At 46.6% G+C, this 23,342-nt stretch overlaps 1 protein-coding gene across 1 annotated transcript; it reads left to right on the top strand.

Annotated features, from left to right (window-relative positions):
- The first annotated feature begins 583 nt into the window (after nucleotides 1–583).
- Nucleotides 584–22,946, top strand: LOC125716954 (tetratricopeptide repeat protein 39A-like). The gene is made up of 22 exons (XM_048989834.1): nucleotides 584–864; nucleotides 1,121–1,451; nucleotides 3,812–3,862; nucleotides 4,242–4,292; nucleotides 4,498–4,551; nucleotides 8,990–9,094; nucleotides 11,995–12,126; nucleotides 13,067–13,119; nucleotides 13,236–13,303; nucleotides 13,409–13,473; nucleotides 17,199–17,298; nucleotides 18,533–18,598; nucleotides 18,690–18,798; nucleotides 19,039–19,106; nucleotides 19,186–19,245; nucleotides 19,602–19,763; nucleotides 19,847–19,938; nucleotides 20,013–20,133; nucleotides 20,245–20,356; nucleotides 20,634–20,748; nucleotides 20,842–20,958; nucleotides 21,724–22,946. Exons 2-22 carry the CDS (start codon nucleotides 1,399–1,401, stop codon nucleotides 21,821–21,823), a joined length of 1,854 nt encoding a protein of 617 aa, XP_048845791.1. The 5' UTR covers nucleotides 584–864; nucleotides 1,121–1,398; the 3' UTR covers nucleotides 21,824–22,946.
- Nucleotides 22,947–23,342: the final 396 nt, after the last annotated feature.

The following is a 23,342-nucleotide window of genomic DNA, read 5'->3' as shown; positions in this document are numbered from 1 at the left end:
TGAGCGCTCCCTGCCCAATATCCAGTCTTCATGACATACTTCTCACCAGTAGGGGCCGATAGTGAGGCCTTGAGTGACGATACAGAAATTCTGTAGCCTTGATTCAGCTCTATTCCACTGTTCGCACGCTATATGTGTAATATTTCACATATTCTGAACAAAACCTGTGAACAATGCAGTAACACGCACGAAGCTTGTTTTAAGTTCTGTTTTCATTGTTATCTGTCTTGTTGATATTATTAGTAGTAATAACAATACAATCCATAGTATTATGGATTGTAAAAGAGCTGTGCTCAGAACTATGGAACCAAATGACACTAGCCTGAGAGAACTAGCACCTGTATATAGGAAATACAGATTTCCAGTTTATTTGTCAAGTTAGAAACGTGTGTTTGTACGGAGCCAGTGTGCTAATTATATCTGCGTCCTCTCGAGACCTGTCACACAGGGTTGTCAACAGCAGCTGATAGCCGGGAGGGTTGGTGTCCCTTGGAGATGAATATCAGAGGAGGAGCCGCGCCATTGCGCTCGGTGAGAAAGGGAAACTTTACGGTCACTGGAATTTAATCAGATTTTGGAAAAAGTTAAATGTCAGAGCTGTTTATTTTTATTTATTTATTTTTTTTACATGAAAATATACATTCAATAAAATATGAAAAACCGAAAGTGGTAGCATGGGGTATTTAACGTAACCTATGCGCAGGATAATGGTAATTCAAATAAATTTATTGATAAGCGTCATCTAGTGCTCATCTAGTAACCCTGAAGTCACTGGAGCTAGAGGTTTGACTCTAGTTCTCCGGGTGGGGTGTTTGATCTCCCGCTCTACTCTCCGTCCCCTACAGGATCTCTACCCACATTGCGGTAAGTTGGTCTCACTTTGAGATTTGTGTGACTTGGGGACACAGTGATCCCAGTCACCATGCGGACATCGTCTCCTTAAATAGATGTGTGGCTTACAAAATATATGGATGGAATAATACAAAAGAAAAAAAGTTTTATGCTTTAGAGAGCAGAAAATCGGAAGGGGATGACTTCTTAATATGTTGCCTATATCTGTTGGAGGTTTTTCTGATGGATGATTCTGTGAATACTGAATACTCGGCTTTTTCTTTTTTAGTATCTTGCAAGTGCAGATGCAAAATGCAGCTGTAATCAGACGGCATTAAGACCCGGCGCTGGTCAGAGGCCGACATTCCGGCACATTGTAAAGAAGCCCGTGTCGTCGGAGCACAGCCTCGGACACCTTTCATAAACGCTTTTCATAAGTCGGGGAGTGGCGAGCAGCGTCAGCCGGGCTTTGCGCTCAGGTGCGCCCGAGCGAAGGTGGGAACCGCACCCGGCGAAGAAGCCCTAAGCTCCTGCGCCCCCCAGCGCGCTCAGCCGCGAATCGGGGGAATGAGTTTCATCGGTGGTTGGAGAGTCAGCCTCAGGAAAAATGACGGTAAAAGGTGATTTATCCGCACCCCTACGATAACCTTCTCCTTTGCTTAATGGCTGTACTGCGTATTTGCACTTTTTACTTTAAAAATCAACTTAATTGTTTATATCTCCCCAGTAGGAGGTGATTTACTTCATTTTATTAAGTAAAACTCTAATAAAATTGCGCGATCTTTTCAGTATTGCCGGGGCAAAAGCGAAAAACATAAACTTATTATTAACTAATCGTCAGCGATTACATAATTAAAAAAAATGTTTCGTGTACTGAAAGCGATGGGATGTTAGTTTTATTTCCAAGTAAGTGAAAAGCAGTGATTTGACAGTGAGGCACAGTGAGGAAATTTTGGATGTATATTTATGTGAGTTTATAACGCGTTCTGGATTTTGTGCTGTGTGTTTTGTTGTATGTGTTGCCTCTACTGCGCCTCGGTCCCAATCTCATTTTTGGAAGCCGTATTACAACGAAATTTACGCTGTAATATGGATACAGTTCAGAGACACGTGACAGATGCTACAATCGTAGTTTTTCAGCATGAATAAATCGCTGTGAACCAGGAGTTTTACCTGAGACTGAATCCTATATTTTAGTTTAGAGTGACACCAGTAACCCGAGAGAGTCCCAAACCAATGGCTGTGTCCCAGGAGGTGTACTGTGATGAGGTATGTTTGCAGGGAAATGTAGTGGTGAAGAGCAGTTCCTGCATCCAGGAAGCCCTTTAGGGCAATTTAAACATCTGTGCTCCCCATCCAACATGCACATCCATCTGAAAAGCCCGTTTGCAGTACATGGATCGATATGGAAGTGTGCTGTGTAGTGCAGGTCTCAGACCCTGGGGAATGTGGAGGGATTATCTGCCTTTTTTCACTACATTCACGCACTTGGTTGATGTGTCTGTGAAGCTCCCTGTTTACGGGAGACACACCTAGCCCATCCTCTCTTATGTGTCCAGGAGTGATTTTTTTTGTGTGTGGCGATACTCTCTAACCAGATTAGGAGTCAGCTGGAATCTCAGAGGTCCAGGAACTGCCAGAAGCTTCCTGAATTGGTTTATGTTGATGGTTTTGGGGGGAGTCTTCATGCATGTGAGTGAGGAGGCCATCGTTTATTGGTGCAAGGCTGTACGGAAATATGGGAAGAGGCTGCAGCCAGACCGGTGGCAAGAACCCACAGGACTTTTCAGAGACAGGCTGTTGCTAGAAGCTCCCAGGTTTGGGTGCCGCTTTTCGTATTTGTCACAAAACATCACGGGAAATGTGCATTTTCTGTATTAGGGTTCATTTTCCTATAAACAAAGCTTAGAGAAACGCTGCGTTTGCAGGACCTTGTGCTGGAGCAGCCGGTCACTGAACGTGGCGTGGGTGCCCGTGAGGTTCGGAGCATGTCTGGGGGGGGGGGGGGGGGGGGGGGCACACTCCCATCCACTTATCTGATGGGTAAACAAGTGGAGGAGGTAAAATGCCTTGGTCCCCCCTCCCTGTGTGTCAAATCTGAGTCATACCTCTCTCTCTCACTGTCTATCTGTCTCTGTATCTGTCTGTCTGTCTCTGTATCTGTCTGTCTGTCTCTATCTGTCTCTGTCTGTCTGTCTCTATTTGTCTGTCTGTCTCTGTATCGGTGTGTCTCTATCTGTCTTTCTGTCTTTCTCTGTATTGGTCTGTATATCTCTGTATCTGTCTGTCTGTCTCTGTATCTGTCTGTCTGTCTCTGTCTGTCTGTCTCTATCTGTCTTTCTGTCTGTCTCTGTATCTGTCTGTCTGTCTCTGTCTGTCTGTCTCTATCTGTCTTTCTGTCTGTCTCTGTATCTGTCTGTCTGTCTCTGTATCTGTCTGTCTCTATGTCTGTTTGCCTGTCTCTGTATCTGTCTGTCTGTCTCTGTATCTGTCTGTCTCTATGTCTGTTTGCCTGTCTCTGTATCTGTCTGTCTCTATGTCTGTTTGCATGTCTCTGTATCTGTCTGTCTCTGACTGTCTGTCTGTCTCTGTATCTGTCTGTCTCTGTATCTGTCTGTCTCTGTCTGTCTGTCTCTATTTGTCTGTCTGTCTCTGTATCGGTGTGTCTCTATCTGTCTTTCTGTCTGTCTCTGTATTGGTCTGTATATCTCTGTATCTGTCTGTCTGTCTCTGTATCTGTCTGTCTGTCTCTGTCTGTCTGTCTGTCTCTATCTGTCTTTCTGTCTGTCTCTGTATCTGTCTGTCTCTCCCTCCTGTCTTGCTCTTCCTCTCTCTGACCCAGTTTCCCTGTGTCTGTCTCACTCTCTCTCGCTCTCCCCGACTTGGTTTTTCTCGGCCTCTCACCTTGTTTCCCTGTGTGTGTTATGCCCCCCCCCCCCCCCCCTCCCCACAGTCACACCTCTCTCTCTTCTTCTTTCAGGAGTCCGGTGCCAGCTGGTAAACCCACCGGCAGTCCCACCCCGCCAGCCAGGTACTCCATCCTTATAGATTTATGTGATTTCCTGCCGCACATTGCCAATGCACTTCCATTTTTGCCTGTGGGAGGTGCTGACTAGTGTGTGAGGAGCACAATGGTCAAGATAAGAGGAAGCAGATATCAAGAGATCTGTGTTTTAGCTGTGATGCCCCCAGCCTGAAATCTCACTGGAGGGGAAGAGGGGGGGTGTCTTCTCATCACAGCACAATCTCACATCCCCATCATCAATTATCAGCCCCCAGATTATCTTCCCCCTCAGCAGGAAGGAAGGAATCCCATGAAATGACATTTTAGTAACGATGGTGCCACCCATTAGATCTGTAGCTTCATAATGGGCTCCATCGCTAACGAGCGACTTACTTTTGGTTTTCAGGTTGTCCGTCATAAACTGCAAAGAACTCGACCCGGTCATACCTGATGTCAAGTAAGCGCCTTTTCTGATGGGGCGAGTTTCCCAGAGGGGCTGGTGTCCCTTGTTTTCCACCTCAGTCCTGCTTTCTCCCCCCTTAATGATGTTAGGAAAGAAAAGGCTTCATTCTGGGTACATGTGGTGTGTTTTTCCAAAACGGGGACCCACTTCAGTCCTGTGTGCCAGTTAACGCGGCCTTGTGCTCCTCCCCCTGCTCTAGGCTCCCATTTGCGGACGGCGGTGATGTTCCCGGCGTCACATCTCCAGCTGAAGGGTAAGTCTGGCTCTGTCAGTTTGTGGTCTTTCCCAGAATTGGAGCCCAGAGAACTGACTCATGGCTAAACCGTTAGCTTTGTAGCTAAATCGGGAACGACCACTTTGGACAGGTGTGTTTGCAAACAGGCCTCAGTCTGGGTTGTTAGAACCTCTGTCTCCCCTCTCATTCAGCCCTTGTGAGTGTGAGGTCCATCTGCAGCGTGTCTTTCCCAACCCAATCGGGTTAATGGGCGACGTGTAAAATCATACACTGAATAATACTGCCTTCATTAAGAATATGTCATCAGCCGTAGCAGAGGGGGGCTAATGAGGATGAACCAGTTGGGGGCTGTTTCTGCTAACCTGGATCCTGGCGTTAAGGGCATAAATAATTCAGACTGGAGTCTAAGTCCATTTCATAGAGTGACGGTGATGTGAGGGGTCTTTGGATGTGGATGTGATCTGTTTTATCACAGTCATCGTGAAATGCAATGAGGGAGGGAACAGCAAGGGAGAACAGTTCACTACTACTCCTCAGAGTTACAGAGGTTTCTCTCCAGAGCGAGGTTGGGGGTTGGTAAATTTCACCCATCGGGGGGTGGGGGGGGGGTCCCTGGTAGATTTCGTAGATCAAGGGGGAGTCTCCTTTGGTAGGGAGGAGGGGAGGGGAGGATTCCTCTATAAATATGAAGCAAATTTCAAGGGCAGTTTAAAATAATTATTTTACTATTTGGCTATATGCCTGATTAGCAACAAAAAAATTTGTCAGAAGGGTTCAAACCCGATTCTGCATTATGTTGCTTTGTGCTTGGCCTGACATCATAATTTTAGATTATCTTCTTAGCTCTTGCTAATCATTTTGCTTTTCTTCACAGTGCTGCTCCGTTAAGTTCATTCATTACGTGTAACATGATATTTTCTGTGGGCATTAATGACAACATGTCACAAGCTTTAGCCTCAGATCCTGCTGGGGGGATGAAGCTAATTAGAGAGGCAGAATATGTAACCTTTCATAATCAAGGTGGTTTAGAGCGAATGTTTGCAGAAAGTGCAGGGAAAGAGCCCCCCCCACTGCCCTCAGCCTGTCCCCCCCCCCACGGGCCCAGAGCGAAGATGGCACCTGCTTTTTCTGGAATTCGCTCAAATCGAGACCAAAAGAACATTTTAAAAACCTCAATAATAGTTTGGTGCAGATGAGAAGCCAAACAGAATCATGATGAAGTCATCATGCTCTTTTATGGTTGGTCACAAGGGCAGTAAACACTAATCAACTGATGGCAGGACTTCTAACTGGTGACAGCGCGGGTTAATGTGTCAGCATGGGTGAGCGGTTTGAGCATCAGCCCGCCTGGGGGAGCCGAGTAACGGGGGGGGGGGGGGGGGGGGGGGGGGCTCGCTTTCAGCCAATGTGCCGTAAAAAGCGGCAGGGGTTTTCTGCCATATGGCTTGATGGTCGTACAGCCCCGTGGGTTCCAGAGCCGCTCGGACGAATAAATAAAAAAAAGGAAATGGAATGAATTGAAATGGCACTTCAATCTCTTCCCTGACTTTCCGGAACATTGTGCCACATTGTATGAACGTCCCAGCAGTCTGGGGAGATATTGATCTATTCATCTCCTGGCTGTCAGGGATGCCATACAAATACATACAAGACTGTAGCCGCTGGGTGAAATGATAACAGTGTAGAAAAAAAGATTCATTCTCTCACAGCTGTGGGGGAAATAAAGACTGTTTATCAGCAGACGTTTGGAGTCGCGCGGTGGGTGAGAGAAGCAGCCTCAGGCCCGGTAACAAAGTCCGGGGTCTCATTTTGCAACATCGCGCTCTGGGTCTGACACAAATCAGGCCTTGAATGGAAGCGTGGGCGATGGGGGTGTCGTAAGGGTGGTGTGTCGTGGAGTCTGTCATTTAGTGGGAGTGCTTCAGGTGTACTGCGGGGGGTGGCTGGGGGGGGTGCCTCAAGTGTCCAGTAGGGGGAGGAGGATCCTGGTGTTTATTATTTAATCATGTATTATATTGTCGTTGACAATTACAAGAATTCAGTTCTGACTTTATGTGTATATATGTTGAGATGTGTATTAGGTAGTGAATTACAGTACATTACTCATCCCGATGTAGAGAATGGTATATGTCTTTTATATCTTGCAATATGATTTTTTTGTTTCATATTACTGGGGAGGTTAATTAGGAAAAGTGGCCGAGCAGAAATGAACTTCACTTTCAAAGGACCTCAATCTGGCAACCCGACAATGCTCACGCAGAACTGTGTTTTGAATTCCAGGAACAGGGGATGGAACTGGGACCTAAGCGATGCATGGTGATATTTTGGAGCAGACTTGAGTAGGCGATTCATGAGTCGTACAGAGGACATTTTAGGATCAGTAGTGTGTGTCAGCTGTTTGAGTCTCTAGGGTCAGCAGATGAAGGCGCCAACATCTGGCAACCCAGCTGGCTGGGGCTGTGCAGAGGAAGTTAGATTTAGTGCAAAAAACACACGTCGTTAGAGCAAGGAGCCAGGTGCTTCTCTTTTTTTAACGAACTACCTTTGTTCCCCTGAGCTCTGGAGACGCAGTCATGACTTTGGAGGTGTGATAGATGTCCCAGGGACTTGAGGTCTTTGGGAGTTTGGGGACAGTTTGGAAGAGGGAGGCTGAAAGGGAGTAGGGGTGGGGCATTGGGAGGCAGACTGCATGTATGTATGATGGATAGAAAGAGGCATTCACACACACACACACACACACGCACACACACACACACACACACACACACACACACACACACACACACACACACACACACACACACACACACACACGCACGCACACACCACATGCGCAGACACAGGGCATGTGCAGTGTGAGTGAGTGAGATCATAGACCTCTGGGTCTCGTTAGCCCCCCCCCCCCCCCCCCCCCCCCACACACACACACACACACACAGCATGTACAGGGAACAGAGAGACATGCTGCACTGGCAGGGCTCAGCCTAAAGGGGGAGCTGCTGCAAAAGCATGAGATGGGAGTCACAGACACACAGAGCTGGAGATCTCCGAGACCCCAGAGATCCCAGTCTCCTTTCTGTTGTGTGATACTGGAGGCACGAGGCTTGCGTGTGGTTTGACTCCATTATTTGCCGATTCGTTTGGCCTGCAAATGTACGCTAATCGTCGTTTCTGGGCCCTGTCTCGAGAAATTGACATACAATCTTCAAAAAGCTAAAAACCTCCTTACCCTAACCCCCCACACTTACCCGCCAGTCAAGCACTCTCCTCCGTTACCTCCAGCCAGACTGCAGTAGGGTGCCTTAAAAGGTTCAGTTGGGGCTTTTCTGGAACGTTCCGAAGAGCGGGCTGTGGCTGAACTTCACCGGTACAAGTCTGGAACTTGGCCAGAAAATCATTACCGGGCACAGGAATGATTGATTTGTACCTTAAAGGTTGTTCCCAAAAGGTTCTCTTGTATGGGGGAAAACGGTAATGAGAGATATCTGTGGAAACATCTCTTGTGTGAAATCGTTACTGATCGCAATAGCAGTCCACTTAATTTAAGTGACTGTAGATGCATATGAACTCTGGAGATAAATATAAAAACTAATTATGCAAAACACAATGATCATCATCCCATGTGAGACGTTTGTCGGGTGTCGGGCTTCAGTGAGCTTCATGATGGCCACTTCTGCTCGCCTTGGTGCCAGTACAAATTGCCTGACTGTGTGTATGACCCGTAACTGCTCTGTATGAGACAGGGGTATTCGTTTTGGCCCAGTACTTTGCCCCGACTTCCTGGTGCGCCGTTCCCTGGCAGTGGACTATGGATGTGACCCCGGTGGCCCGTTGACTTGGGAGATGATGGATCTGCCCCCGAGCAGCTGTGAGGCTCCTATGCCTCTTCAAACTGTTTGGAGGTTACTAGTCTTGCGATCCACCCCACAAGCAGCTGCCCCTTTTGAAGTATTCATGGGTGTCTGATTGGCCCACTGTGGTCACATGACACAGGTTAACATCGTAATGTGATGTTCTTTAGCTTGTGCTGGTCGATGGCAAGGTTTCCGTGTCGAGGTCCATTTGTGTGACATAATTCATTCATACATTCATATCTTAGTCTTTTTAGTGACTTACTGGGCACACAAGTAGACAGTTATGGCTCAGTAATCTAGGTTGTTTAAAAACAAAAACAGGAACTGAAAAATATATATATATATATGGTTCAAGGTGACAGATCTATAAATGTGTCCTGTGGGTACAGATTAACTTTTATATTTCAGTTGGCCGTGTGACTATGAGAAAATCCATGAAACATGTCACATGCAGACGACACAAAGAACAGAACTGAAGCATGCTTACTTTAGCACTGACTGAATCTAAATTATAATACAGAGGTTTACCAAATTGAATAGTTTTAGCTGTGAGTCTGCTGTATCTACTGTAATAACCCCCCCCTTTCGTCACCCCACCCCAGGTTACAGCAGTCAGACCTGTCCGTGGACCTGGGCGACTGCATGGCTGCTCTGGATCTCTTCCTGCAGAACCAGTTTGAGGAAGCTCTTTCCAGGCTGCAGAGCAGGTGAGACACCACAGTCTGTGGTTTCTTGTCAGCTCTGTCTGGGTATTATGTTATTCTAAAGGCCTCGACGCAGTTTGGATCACTGTACAGTGCTGCTAAGTGGCTGACAGCTTGAGCTAACATCTCGATGACAAACATGGACAGCGTCTTTGTGTCCTTTATTGTATTATCGCCCCTTTTGGAGCCTTTGTGTTACACAGCTTCCGATGACCATCGGAAATGTCACTAATTCATTATAATTCATTATTTAATAATTTACTACAGCATTTTTACTCTGTCATAGAAAAAAACATGGATAGCTTTGTGATTTTAATTATTTCTTTTATAGATCATCAGAAAATCAGTTGAAAATTCTGCTGCTTTTGCATTAGTACTGCATCATTTTCACCGCTGCCGTTTTAATCACTTCTTTGTGGGAAATTACTGAGCTCTTTATAAATACCCCCGATATTTATTACAACCAAATCACATAGATAGGACAGTATATTAAACAAAAAAACTTTTAAAATTTCTTTTCATGCCATCCTGATAATTTCGTAGTACTTGTTCTTTCAACCAGATAATTTTTCATTCATTTTTTAACTTTATCGTTGTTTTCTGACGTCGCAACTGTTTTCAAGGCAGCGTTTGTATTGTGTTTCAGCGCCAGGCTATTTGCATATCCAATCCACAAAGAAAGTGTTTCAAATCCCACCCAAGTAACGGGTTGGTTTTGCACTTTTGGTCCTGTAAGTTTGGGTACTGGTACTCAGCTGGAAGTCAGTGGAAAAGGAAAAGTACCAGAAGTACTGTACCAGAAGTACTGTACTAGAAGTACTGTACCAGAAATACTGTACCAGAAGTACGGTACTTGGTGTGGTGGAAAAGCACCCTTAGTGTCTGATCTTTTCAATAACTAGAAACACTTTTGCTGTACAGCCATCGGTAAGATGGTCACCCCAACATGACACTGGCAGCCTTAAGCACTGTGGCTTAGCCGTGAGCTGCTGCTGTCTCCACGATGTGCAAAAGTGGAGGTTTGCATCGCCCCGGGAGAAGCACAGTGAGAAGCTCCATCTTTTGTGTGATCATGTGACCATTACCTCATTTTCTACTCCATATAGCTGAATCTCCACAATGATGAGCTGGCCGCAGGGTCACCTACTCTCACTTTGGCTTAGGAGTCAGGGCAGAAGGTGTGTCAGGTGACTGACCCTGCAGGTGGGAAGAGGATAGCCGGTCGGTTCCCACAAGACCGAAACACCTTACATACCTGCTATTTTCCCATCACATAACTTCCCTCGCAGAATTTTAGATCCCCCACTCCTCCAGGGGTTAGACAGGGGCCTTACTTCTGTCAAGTCTGCTAATGGGTGTCCAGTTCAGGAATGCGAACCCATGAGCTCCTCCCCTAAGAGTTCAGAGAGATCGCCCTCAGGTGGCGGGAGGTGTACACTGCATGACGTACAGAATGCTGTTGTTTTAAGGGTGGGGACCTGGCTGCTAAGTCCCCCAAGCTCCATTGAAGTTCGTGCCCTCAGACAGAGATGGCAAAGAAAACATGGCAATCTCTCATTAATTCATTGGTGTTTTAATGACTGCAGCAGACTGTAAGAGAACATATTCAGGCATAACCAGCTGCAAGAAAAGACTCCTTTAAGCTTGACCTGCCATCTGACATGACCTAGCAAATTTCCATATGGGGCTGAGAGCCCAGAATTGCAGACAGACGAGCTACAACCTTAGCATCTGACACAGTTTGTGTGTCGTGTTTGTTTGTTTTTGTCAACAATGGTAGATGTTGCCTCATTCCAGTCAGTGCTGAGCTGACGTGCGGGTGCGTGATGGCAGTCTGGGAGGGCGGGGCTCCGTCTCAACGCGTGAATGAGGTTCACGAGAGCGTGTCTAGCGTGCGTCTCCTCACCTGCCATGAATAACTCGAGTAGCACGTCAGGAGCTCTTGAGCCTGCCTGAGAAATGTGAAAGGACAGGAGTCGCTGAACTCCAGATGCACGTGGAAGGAAACGGCGCTACATGTGTAAAACTACTCGCCAATTTTAAAGGAACATAATTAGTGTTTTAGGTGTGATGCCATAAGGTACTGCTACATTTACAGAATTAATGATTCAGGAGATTTAAGACACCAAGCCTTTATGTTTGTTGTACTTTCGCTGTGGGACTGTAGAGGGCGTTACTGTGGCTGTCTGAGAAACACTGCCACAAAGCTTGTGCGACACCTTTAGATGTCGTTAGCCGTAGAAATGACTGGCATGTTTTCAGTACAGCTGGAATGTTAATCATGCTGATGATGGGACAGAATGAGCTGCCCTTTCTCTGGTGGAGCTGGCTGAGGACAAACAGAAGGTCACATTCGGTCACGCCGCGTAGGAACGAGATTGGTTGCCTACGAAGGGCAGGACCGTGTTGCTTCAGAGTTACGGTTTATTCTTCTTGAAGTTTCTTCTTTGAATGTGTGAACGATTTCTTACTGCCACCTTTCCCCACGTTTAAACAAGAGTGGTGTGATGTCGGTGTCCCTGTACTGAGTTATGGCGACTTGATTATGGTAAAAATCATAATCATAGTTATTTTGGTCAATATTGAGAATGTGATTATTTAACATGATTACTCATGCATCTATTGAATATCGTGCATTTATTGAACTTTAAAAAAACTTGTCTTTTTAACGGTGGATTTCCTTGAAATATTGTTTAACAGAAATAAAAATGGGCTGGGAAAAGGGTGCACTGAGGTTATAACACAAGATAAAACGGGAGAATCATTGTGAGATGAAATGCGGCCCCATTATTGTTTTATCTCGATTATTTTGTTTTGATAATCGTTGGAAGCCAAAATCTTAACACATACAGATTTTATCAATTGCCCAGCCCAATCCTGAATGCGATTTTTGTGTTGTTTAGGATCAAGGACAGCATGTATCACGCCCTCACCCATGCCACCATCCTGGAGATGCAGGCCATGATGACCTTCAGCCCGGAAGACATACTGGAAGCTGGCAATACCATGAAGGATGCCCAGGCAGTTTGCCAGAGGTGGGATTTCCATTCCTCTTTTAGCCTGGTGTCCCATTTAACTCCTTCACATGGGTTTCTGTTATGCCTGTGTTGGTGTCACAGTTCCTTACCAGAAGGTCCCAGAGGTCGAGTCTGGATCTATGTTTTTTTTTTTTTTTTTGGTCTTGCTAAGTGATTGGTTAGACGAATCTCACAATGCCGGTGTTCCAAGCTTTCACCCAACATTTGTTAGATATGACTCAGTTAGTCCTACTCGTTGAATCGATGGAGTTCGATGGATGGACCCTCTTGAGAACAAAAGCCACAGTGAAAGTCCTGCAAACTCAGACCGCGAATCCCGAGTGACGTATGGGAACGACCTGGATGTGACTTCAGTTGTTCTCTTTTAATTGATAACATTGCAATGGGATTTCACAGCCTGGCACTGCCTCATCACTGGTACCTTGGGGATGCCCCTTGTTCCCATATTACACCCTCAGATAACCGGAATGGTTTTACCTTGCTGGAGGTCCAGCTCATTGACGTTACTGATAGTGCGGCTGCATCACATGCAAGGTGTTTCACACTGTGCTTCTTATAGCTTCTGTACTTTCATATTTCAGAGGTACAGACAGGCGGTAACTGTGCACATGATGTCATTCATCTGCTCTCTGTCTGGTTCATTGCAGAACCTCTCTCACAGAATTTGTTTCCCCACTCCACCCAGAATTAGACAGGCTTATTTCTGTCAAGTCTGCCAATGGGTGTCCAGTTCAGAACTCCCATAAAGGAGTTTAGAGAGATCGCCCTCAGGTGGCAGGAGGAGTAAATTACATGACTTCGGCTATTTAAGGATGCAGACTTGTATTTAGGCATGACCAGCTGCAATATTTTGATTTCCATTGATCTGACTTTTCGGAAAAGCATAGTAAAAATGGTGTGTATTTTGCTAAACAGTGATTTCCATGTTCTTATTTAGGTACCGCAGAAAGTCGTCCTTCAATAGTTTGGGGGGCAAAAACTTCACAGAAGGTAGGTGCTAAGTTTGTGTGATGTAGTTACTGGGAGGGTGATATTTATGACACAAAAATAGGGCATTTACAGGCTCATACGAGTGTCTGGTAATAATGCACAACTTCTCACCTCAGATGAACTGCATGCTGAGTTGTGCTATGCAGAGTGTCTCCTGCAGAGGGCAGCCCTAACCTTTCTTCAGGTAGTACAACCATGGTTGTATCTGGTGATAAAGATGCGTAAAATCTATACAAATTATATATGACATCATATTTACACCTGTACTTTGATTGGTTCATTTTTACAGGATGAAAACATGATTAGTTTCATTAAAGGGGGGATCAAGGTCAGAAACAGCTACCAGACTTACAAGTGAGTCCCGCCTCTTAAAATATATGCCTTGTTTTAGGGATCCGTAAGTGCAGCAGTTACCGTAATTTTTACGTTTTGCACAAATTTACATTGGCTCCCCCATGACGTCAATATATTGGCTTTTACTGAGGTCTTATCCCTAAAACTCATCAAGGAATGGGTTCTTTCTTTTAAAAGAAATCATTCAATAACAATTTTATGTCTTTGCTTATAGTGCAGTGCAACAGTCTTACCACTAGATGCCGCTGTAGCATTAATCCAGCTGTCTGAGTAGTTTTGACACTAATACTCTGTCCTTTGGAAACAGGTGTTCTCTTTGCTACAGAATTAGTTTATTTGTTCATTTTTCTACTTATTTGCTTGTTTTTCATATGTAAAGAAAACGTGGTCACAGTTTTTCGTCAGATTTAACAGAATTCTTTATCAATTCAAGAAATGACTCTGCCGATGTCAGAACTACAGTATTCTATTGTCCATCCATCCATCCATTATCTTCTGCTGAATCCGAGGTCGGGTCGCGAGGGCAGCAGTCTCAGCAGGGAAACCCAGACTTCCCTCTCCCCGGCCACTACATCCAGCTCCTCCAGGAGAATTCAGAGGCGTTCCCAGGCCAGCCAAGAAACATAGTCCCTCCAGCGTGTCCTGGGTCTTCCCCGGGGCCTTCTCCCAGTGGGACATGCCCGGAACACCTCACCAGGGAGGCGTCCAGAAGGCATCCTAAGCAGATGCCCAAGCCACCTCATCTGGCTCCTCTCAATGCGGAGGAGCAGCGGCTCTACTCTGAGTCCCTCCCGAATGACTGAGCTCCTCACCCTATCTCTAAGGGAGAGCCCAGCCACCCTGCAGAGGAAACTCATTTCGGCCGCTTGCACCTCGTTCTTTCGGTCACTACCCATAGCTCATGACCATAGGTGAGGGTAGGAACGTAGATCGACTGGTAAATCAAGAGCTTTGCCTTTTGGCTAAGCTCCTTCTTGACCATGACAGACCGATGCAGCGCCCGCATGACTGCCGACGCCGCACCGATCCGCCTGTCGACCTTCCGCTCCATCCTTCCCTCACTCATGAAGAAGACCGCGAGATATTTAAACTCCTCCACTTGGGGAAGGACCCTCTCCCCGACCTGGAGAGAGCACTCCACCCTTTTCAGGCTGAGGACCATGGTCTCGGATTTGGAGGTGCTGATTTTCATCCCGGCTGCTTCACACTTGGCTGTCGAAGGTCACGGTCCGATGAGGCCAACAGAACCACATCATCTGCAAAAAGCATCTGTAAAAAGCACATAATCCTGAGGTCACCAAACCGGACACCCTCAACGCCCTGGCTGTGCAATAAAAGTTACGAATAGAATCGGTGACAAAGGGCAGCCCTGGCGGAGTCCAACCCTCACCGGGAACGAGTCCGACTTACTGCCGACAATGCGGACCAAGCTCTGGCACCAGTCGTACAGGGACCGAACCGCCCTTATAATGCAGCCCAGTACCCCATACTCCCGGTGCATTCCCCACAGGACTCCCCAAGGGACGCGGTCGAATACCTTCTCCAAGTCCACAAAACACATGTAGACTGGTTGGGCAAACTCCCATGCACCCTCCAGGACCCTGCCGAGAGTATAGAGCTGGTCCACTGTTCCACGGCCAAGGCGAAAACCACGCTCCTCCTGAAACTTTCCGATGGACCTTCCTCTCTAGCACCCCCGAATAAACCTTACCAGGGAGGCTGAGGAGTGTGATCCCCCTATAGTTCTTGAAGAGGGGGACCACCACCCCGGTCTGCCAGTCCAGAGGCACTGCCCCCGATGTCCACGCAATGCTGCAGATGCGTATCAACCAAGACAGCCCCGCAACATCCAGAGCCTTGAGGAACTCCGGCCGAATCTCATCCACCCCCGGGGCCCGGCTACTGAGGAGCTTTTTAACCATCTCAGCAACCTCTGCTCCAGAGATAGGGGAGTCCACCCCCAAGTCCTCAGACTCTTCCTCATTGGAAGGGGATTGCCGTCGCACCGGCCACCTTACAGCCACAGCTCTGGTCAGCCACCTCAACAATGGAAGCACGGAACATGGCCCATTCGGACTCAATGTCCCCCACCTTCCCCGGGACATGGGCGAAGTTCTGCCGGAGGTTGGAGTTGAAGCTCCTCCTGACAGGGGATTCCGGCAGGTGTTCCCAACAGACCCTCACTATATGGTCAGGGCCCGTCCCCCCACCTGAAGGCGAAGGGAGGGTACCCTTTCGTCTACCAAAATCAAATTCAAATTCAAATTTTATTTGTCACATACACAGTCATACACAGTACGATATGTAGTGAAATGCTTACACGACCGCCAGTGACCTTAAAAGAGAATTAAGCTTCTCGTAAGAAATAAATATGAATAAAATACGATAGAAAAATTAAAACTTAACTAGAATAAAAATAGAAATAAAAATATAAATAGAAGTATACTGTACATAAAATAGAAATAAAAATATAAATAGAAGTATACTGTACATAAAATAGAAGTAAAAGTAGAAATAGAAGTATACTGTACATAAAATAGAAATAAAAATAGAAATATACTGTACAATAGAAATTTTCTTTTAAATTGAAATTAGGTGGAGGAAGTATGGTGTGCAAGTATGCATGGAAAAAGTGTCTTAAGATGCCTTATTAAAGTGTCTTTGTGCAAAGGTCCAGAATGTAAACATAACCATGTGAGTTCAGATGTGAGTGTAGATGTGCATGAGAGTGTCCATAGTGTCCATAGTGTCCATTGACGTTAACAGGTTGTATTAGTTCTGTGTTTGTGTGTTGTTGAGAGACCTTATCGCCTGCGGGTAGAAGCTCCTCCTCAGTCTCTCTGTGTTGGCCTTCAGGGAGCGGAAGCGCTTCCCTGACCGCAACAGAGAGATAAACCCTATAAACCATGATAAACCCTAATGTACAGGCGCCCAGCCAAGGGGCAATAAGTATGCCCACACCTGCTCGGCGCCTCTCCCTGCGAGCAACTCCAGAGTGGAAGAGGGTCCAACCCCCTTCGAGGAGACTGGTTCCAGAGCTCAAGCCATGTGTTGAGGAGAGCCCGACTATATCTAATCGGAACCTCACAGCCTTGCACACCAGCTCAGCCTCCTTCCCCACCAGAGAGATCACATTCCATGTCCCTAGAGCTAGCTTCTGTAGCCGAGGATCAGACCGCCAAGGTCCCCACCTTCGGCCACTGCCAAACTCACACTGCACCTGACCCCTTTTGCCCCTCCTACCTGTGGTGAGCCCATTGGAGGGGGGACCCATGTGCCTTCTTCGGGCTGTGCCCGACCAGGCCCCATGGGTGTAGGCCTGGCCACCAGGCACTCGCCATCGAGCCCCACCCCCAGGCCTGGCTCTAGGAGGGGGCCCCGGTGACCCGCGTCCGGGCGAGGGAAAACGTGTGCCCCTGTTTTTCTTCATCATAAGGGGTCTTTTGAGCCGCACTTCGTCTGGTTCCTCACCCAGGACCTGTTTGCCTTGGGTGACCCTACCAGGGGCATAAAGCCCCAGGCAACTTAGCTCCTGGGATCACTGGAACACGCAAACCCCTCCACTACGATAAGGTCTCGGCTCCAGGAGGGGTGTATTCTATTGTGATATTTTTAATAAATAATTTAATATTAGTTTTCTGATTATTGCAAAAGCCAAAAGGCACTGGGAAGTGGGACGCAGTGTGAATTCGCAGCTCAGGCTGGGCTCTCGTGTTGTTTTGCAGGGAGCTTGACGCAGTGCTGCAGTCCCCTGGATACATGCAGGGCAACAGCCACACTCACTTTGAAGCTGGGGTCAAGCTTGGCATGGGATCCTTCAACCTGGTAATGATCCCTTTGTCTTTACTGCCCCACTGGCAGAGTGAGGCAGTCCGTTTTTAATTGCTAGAGCACATTCCCAACATGACACCAAACTCAGCTGCAATTAAGGTGTTGACTGGAAGCAAACTCGGTTTAGATGAGAGGGGGGTCCTTATGGTTAGAACTGGGACCATACTGTCTTAAAGGGGAGGTCTACACCGTCAGAAAAAAGGGTACAACCCTCGTACAGGTCTGTTCCCTAAGATACAAATAACAATAACATAACCCCTGTAGTACAAAATGTTCCTCAGCATCCATTTCTGTACCTTAAACTATACTAAAAGGTACATTTACCTGCGGCTACATCCATCCATTTTCCAAACCGCTTATCCTACTGGGTTGCAGGGGGTCCGGGAAGCAATGGGCACGAGGCAGGGAACAATGGACCAGCCCATCCCAGGGCACACTCATACACCAGTCACTCATACATGCAGACCTATGGGCAATTTAGCAAGTCCAATTAGCCTCAGCATGTTTTTGGACTGTGGGGGGAAACCGGAGTACCCGGAGGAAACCCCACGACGACATGGGGAGAACATGCAGACCCCACACACATGTGACCTAGGCGGAGACTTGAATCCGGGTCCCAGAGGTGTAAGGCAACAGTGCTAACCACTGCACCACCATGCCACCTCCTGAAATTAAGGATATATTACTTGTTTTTTGAAGGAGGTAGGTGTGTTGATATTAATCATTTATAAATGTGTGATTAAATCCTACTTGTGTGTATTCATTTGCAGAGTTTTCTAGAATCTGTTGTATTTAGGGCTAGAAGCTCAAGTTGCCATCAGAGATTACTAGTGGTGACCCCCTCACGGCCTCAGAGCTTCCAGTGTTTCACCTCCTATTTTTCCTCTCCCCACCCCTCTTCTCTTCTCCTACCCTCCCCTCGCCTCTCATCCCCTCTTTTCCTCTCCTTACCCTGTTCCTCCCCTGCCCTTTCCTTTCCTTGCTGCCATTTTCCTCCTATCTCCTCCCCTCTTCTTTTCTCCCTGCACCTCACCTCTCCTCCCTTCTCCTCTTCTCCTCTCCTCACCCCCTCCTCTTTTCTTCTGCACTGCCCTCCTCTCCTCCCCCACTCCTCTCCTCTCTTTTCCTTTCTTCCCTTCTCCTCCTTTTCTCCCCTCACTTCTCCTCTCTTCCTGTCCCCTCCACTCACCACCCTTCTCCTCTCCTCTCCTCTCCTCTCCTCTCTCAGATGCTCTCCCTGCTGCCCAGCAGGATCCTTCGGCTGCTGGAGTTTGTGGGGTTTTCCGGCAACAAGGTTGGTGCATCTGTCTCATCCGCCGCAAAGGATTCTGGGATACATTGGCAGTCCTGTCTGTTTAGACCACATGGGTTTGGTCTTGTTGCAGGAGCTGGGCTTGCAGCAGCTAGAAGAGGGGGCCTCAACAGACACCTTCCGGGCCTTTCTATGTAACATGCTTCTGCTCTGCTACCACACCTTCATGAGCTTCATCTTGGGTGAGACTATGGAGACGTCATGTGCCACCAACACCACGGCAACGACGTGTCATGCACTCGACATTGCAGCAGAACTCCAGGCAAACATTAACATTCGCTGAAACTTTACCAAGTGCACAGTTTCACTAGAGTAGGACTTAGTCCTATAGCCAGGGCTGTAGAGTGAAAGCTAGGGCTGTCTGTGGAGGAGCGAGGAGACCCTTAACAGGAGCCGGGTTTTAACCCCACTTGTCCCCTCAGGAACGGGAGAGGGTGACATGAACGACGCAGAGAGACTGCTGCAGCATTACCTGAATCGCTATCCTAAGGTGAGGCCCCACCCACCATGCCAGGTAGCTTCGAGTCAAAGGCCTCAGGCTCACCACCTGTGCTGTCTTCTCTCCCCAGGGAGCCATTTTCCTGTTTTTCGCTGGTCGAATTGAGGTCATTAAGGGAAACTTAGATGCTGTGAGTATTATGCAAAATACCTGCACATGTTTGAAGAGTAATCCTTTATCCGGTATGAAAGGTAACTGGAGCTGAATCAGTATACAGTAAATAAAATTATTCTGTTAGTTTGAGCACATTACATACATCAGGAGGTATTTGCTAATGATATTTATATTATTTATGTAATATTATTTACTATTATATTTATATATTTGCAGTTTTTATGCTGGACATTCCTGCTTTAAAGCAACGTATATTTTTAGCTACAATGCTGAATTAACGTGCTTTAGCATTATTATCGTGTGTTAGCATGGTTAGCATATATTAGCACGTTAGTATGTACTGCTGCCGGTTAACGTGGCTCGTCGTTCCAGGCCATCAGCCGCTTCCAGGAGTGCTGCGAGGTCCAGCAGCAATGGAAGCATTTTCACCACATGTGCTACTGGGAGCTGATGTGGTGCTTCACCTACAAGCGGCACTGGAAGATGGCCTACTTGTACGCCGACCTCCTGAGCAAGGAGAACAAGTGGTCCAAGGCGAGAAGCCGTCCCTGCATGATGCTGTATTGGCGGCCCATGTTTCGCACTGACCATATGGTGCCGTTTTGCTTTTCACTCAGGCCACGTACGCCTACATGAAGGCTTCCTACCTCAGCATGCTCAGCCAGGAAGAGAGGGCACCGTTTGGGGAGAAGGAGGAGGACCTCTTCAGGTATGACGCTTCACCAGAATCATCTCGTTTCCTGGTCCCTTGTTGTTTCTTAGCCAGTGGCTTCCTCGTTCCAGGCAGGTGCCCCGACTGAAGCAGAAGATTGCCGGGAAATCTCTGCCCACGGAGAAGTTCGCCAGCCGGAAAACCCAGCGGTACCAGGCCGAAAGGCCTCCCCCCCTTCCAGCGCCCCCACTGGTAGGCTCCGTCCCTTCAAAATGGGGGGGTCACCAAAACCCGGGGAGAACAATCGAGGAGCCTCACGTCTTGTTCTCCTGTGTGCACTGCTGGCGTCCTGGGCGGCTGCAGGAGATGATGTACATCTGGAACGGCTACACGGTGATCGGGAAAAGCAGGGATCTGACGGAAGGGATGCTGGACACCCTGAACGAGGCCCAGAGAAGACTGGAAGAGAACCCAAGTAAGATTTAAGTAGAAGGCATGGCAGTATTGCCCCCAGGCTGAAGTCACGGCCTTGTGTCATGTGTTATTATGTGTAAGTTAAGGGGAGAGCAAAGCAAACAGTATCAGCTGCTTAAGTGTTTGTGTGTTCACCCAGTGACTGAATACACCTCCTTTGGGGTATGGCTGCTTCTTCCTGTCCCTAACCACGCTGAGACATCTTCTCACTTGTGTCCGGTATGCTGTTAGCCATATGACCGGCCGTCGACCTTTGACCCCATCCCTCTCTCCCGCAGGGACAGAGTACTCTATAGACGACCAGTGCGTAGTGAGCCTGCTGAAGGGCCTGTGTCTGCGACACCTGGGCCTGCTAGAAGAAGCTGAGCATCACTTCAACCTGGTGCTCTGCAAGTGAGTTCACAGGAATAGAAGGGCCGGGGGGTTGTGGGTTTGCATCCTCATCGTGCCACCATGAAATCCTAAACTGTTTTTTTTTTTTGATAGTGAAAACCAAATCAAATTCGACCATTACTTGGTTCCAACTGTGCTCCTGGAACACGCCCTCCTGTGCATGGAGCAGGGGCGCAAGGAGGAGGCTGTGAAGCTTCTGGAGGCTGCAAAGTAAGACCCTGCGGGGGCCGCTGTTAGCCAGAGGGGAGACGTTTCCCCCACTATCAGACAGTAGAACTTTCCTATGAAACTTTCGGAGGCTAAAATAGCATAAATCAAAGACATCATAGAGTGCATTTAAAAAACCTAGAGGGTACAGCCTGAAAAATGATAAAAAGACAGTTTCGTAAATGCGTAAACCAGTAAGATGTTATTTATTGTCATTATGAAATTGCACATGCTGTACTATACCACTGGCAATGCAGTAGCTATGTTTATAACACCACCACCACAAATACGTGAGTAGTGCTTTGCACTATGACTTCAAGTCACTAGGCAATAGGAATTTATCAGACCTGTTATAATCTTATGGGACCAAACGTCATTATGTGCCCCATGATCATATATCTACAATTTGCTTGCGCATTAACAAAATGCTAAATACTATTTTTGCTTTTCTCTTTTTTTCATAAAAGCAAAAATCCTCTTCAGAATTCTTTCGCTTAGCAGAAGCAGGTGCTAATGTAGGTCTTCCGTAAAAACGAAGTGGCATAAAGCGAACGTTCGTACAGCGGGAAATGCCTGTAAATATATGCTTAAATACATTGGCTGATTAACATTTAGTGCATTTTAGTTCCTTGTGAAGTCTGTAATCCAGTGAAGGATGTGGTTCAGTCACACTTCGAATGCGTGTCAGTGAAGGTGTCAGCTGGCTGTCTGTGCTGGGGGAGCCATCGGATCACTGACTCACCTGCTGTCATGTGTTCTCGCTTTCAGACAGAACTATAAGAATTACTCCATGGAATCTCGGACTCTCTTCCGAATCCAGGCCGCGCTGCAGAAAGCTCGGGCCTCGCAGGAAAACGGACTTCCCTGAACCCTGTCTGTCCTGAGGGGCGGGGCTGCTCACAGGAAGTCAGGAGCCTGGACGCCCACGGCCAGAATCACACCCTGATTGGCTATTAGGAATCCAGCAAGACTCGCATCCTCTTATGTCTAATTTTAGATTTATAACTGTGATTTCATTGCTTTTTATATCAACTCAAAAGAAATGACAAGATTGATGCTTAGAAACAAAACCACACCTCGTCACATAGATACCCCGCGAATGACACTGAGGAAAGTTCTGGAAATGCCATTAATATACACATCCAGTCATTAGTGTTTGGTGACGGCAAGACAAGAGGGTCACCAGCACTTTACTTGCCACTGGGAAACCAGTAAACTGAATATGATGACAGCTTCTCAGGGGCTCGGTCTCATGGACAGTTGGGCCCTGTGTTTGGTTGTGACACTCTCCTTACTTAAAGTTATAAACCAGTCGTATCACATAGTAGCAGTGTAATTTTCTTCCAGGGTCAACTGGAATGCTTATTTTTTGCATACCTCTTTTAAATAGCAAGAAGTATTAATTAAATTACGCTAACCCAAGAGAGATGTTAAATTAGTTAGCACAATTACTTGAAAACTTAAATGCATTTTTTGCGATCTATTTAAAAAATTTTTTTATGGATTTCAAATTACAACAGAGGTACAACGGTTGTTATCATCATTGCTAAGATTTAGCCTGTAGATGGGAGTTCAGCCTGTAGATCAGCGTTAAACGCCCTAACTCGGAAATGCGCAGTTATTAGAAGATTTATGAACATGCGCAATTATTAGAAGACTTGTGTGTAATTGGCGATTGAGTGAGCTGTGTGTGCTGGGGCCAGTGCAGTCACTGTAAATTCTGTGCGGTTTATGTAGGTTTTTAAGTTATGTGGTTTAATTACGGAGATAAGAGAATATGGAGTAATCTGACTCATGTCTGTTATGTGTTTTAAGGGGTTAAGAAATAGTTGTAATTTATTTTGGGTTTTGGATTACACTGTAGAAAGAACTGATTAAAATGTAATTAAAATACAGGTTATATACATGCGTGGTCTCTACTTGCTGTGCATGAGGCTGGTAATGTAATTTAAATGTTACATTTTTAAATAAAGACGGTACTATTACTATTATTATTACTATTGTACCTTTGTCTCCCCGGATACGTAACAAACCCAGGTGCATTTAACCCAGAACGTCTTAAATGATGTAACTTTATGTTTATAAGTCTAGAAGACATTTATTAATTCTACTGTGAACTTTATCCCACTTATCGGTTTATTGTTAATGTGTCATTGCTCTAGTTTTTCCAAACATTCTGAAAACAGACTAAATCGCACCAGTCAAACTGTTTAGCGCAGCGTTGTTGATGTTCGCAAAATAAAACGTGCTTCCGATGCGCATTTTATTAAGGACAGGCGTTTTGAATATAAAGACAACACTTCACCCCTCGTACCTCTTTGTCTTACTTTTTCAAAATGTGGTTGAAAGCATCATTACAAAGTCTTACAGAGATTAAATTTGGGGAG

Source organism: Brienomyrus brachyistius, chromosome 21, assembly GCF_023856365.1.
Source record: "Brienomyrus brachyistius isolate T26 chromosome 21, BBRACH_0.4, whole genome shotgun sequence".
Classification (NCBI taxonomy): domain Eukaryota; kingdom Metazoa; phylum Chordata; class Actinopteri; order Osteoglossiformes; family Mormyridae; genus Brienomyrus; species Brienomyrus brachyistius.
Note: the sequence above shows the minus strand (reverse complement) of the source record. Positions and strands in the feature narration are given on the sequence as shown.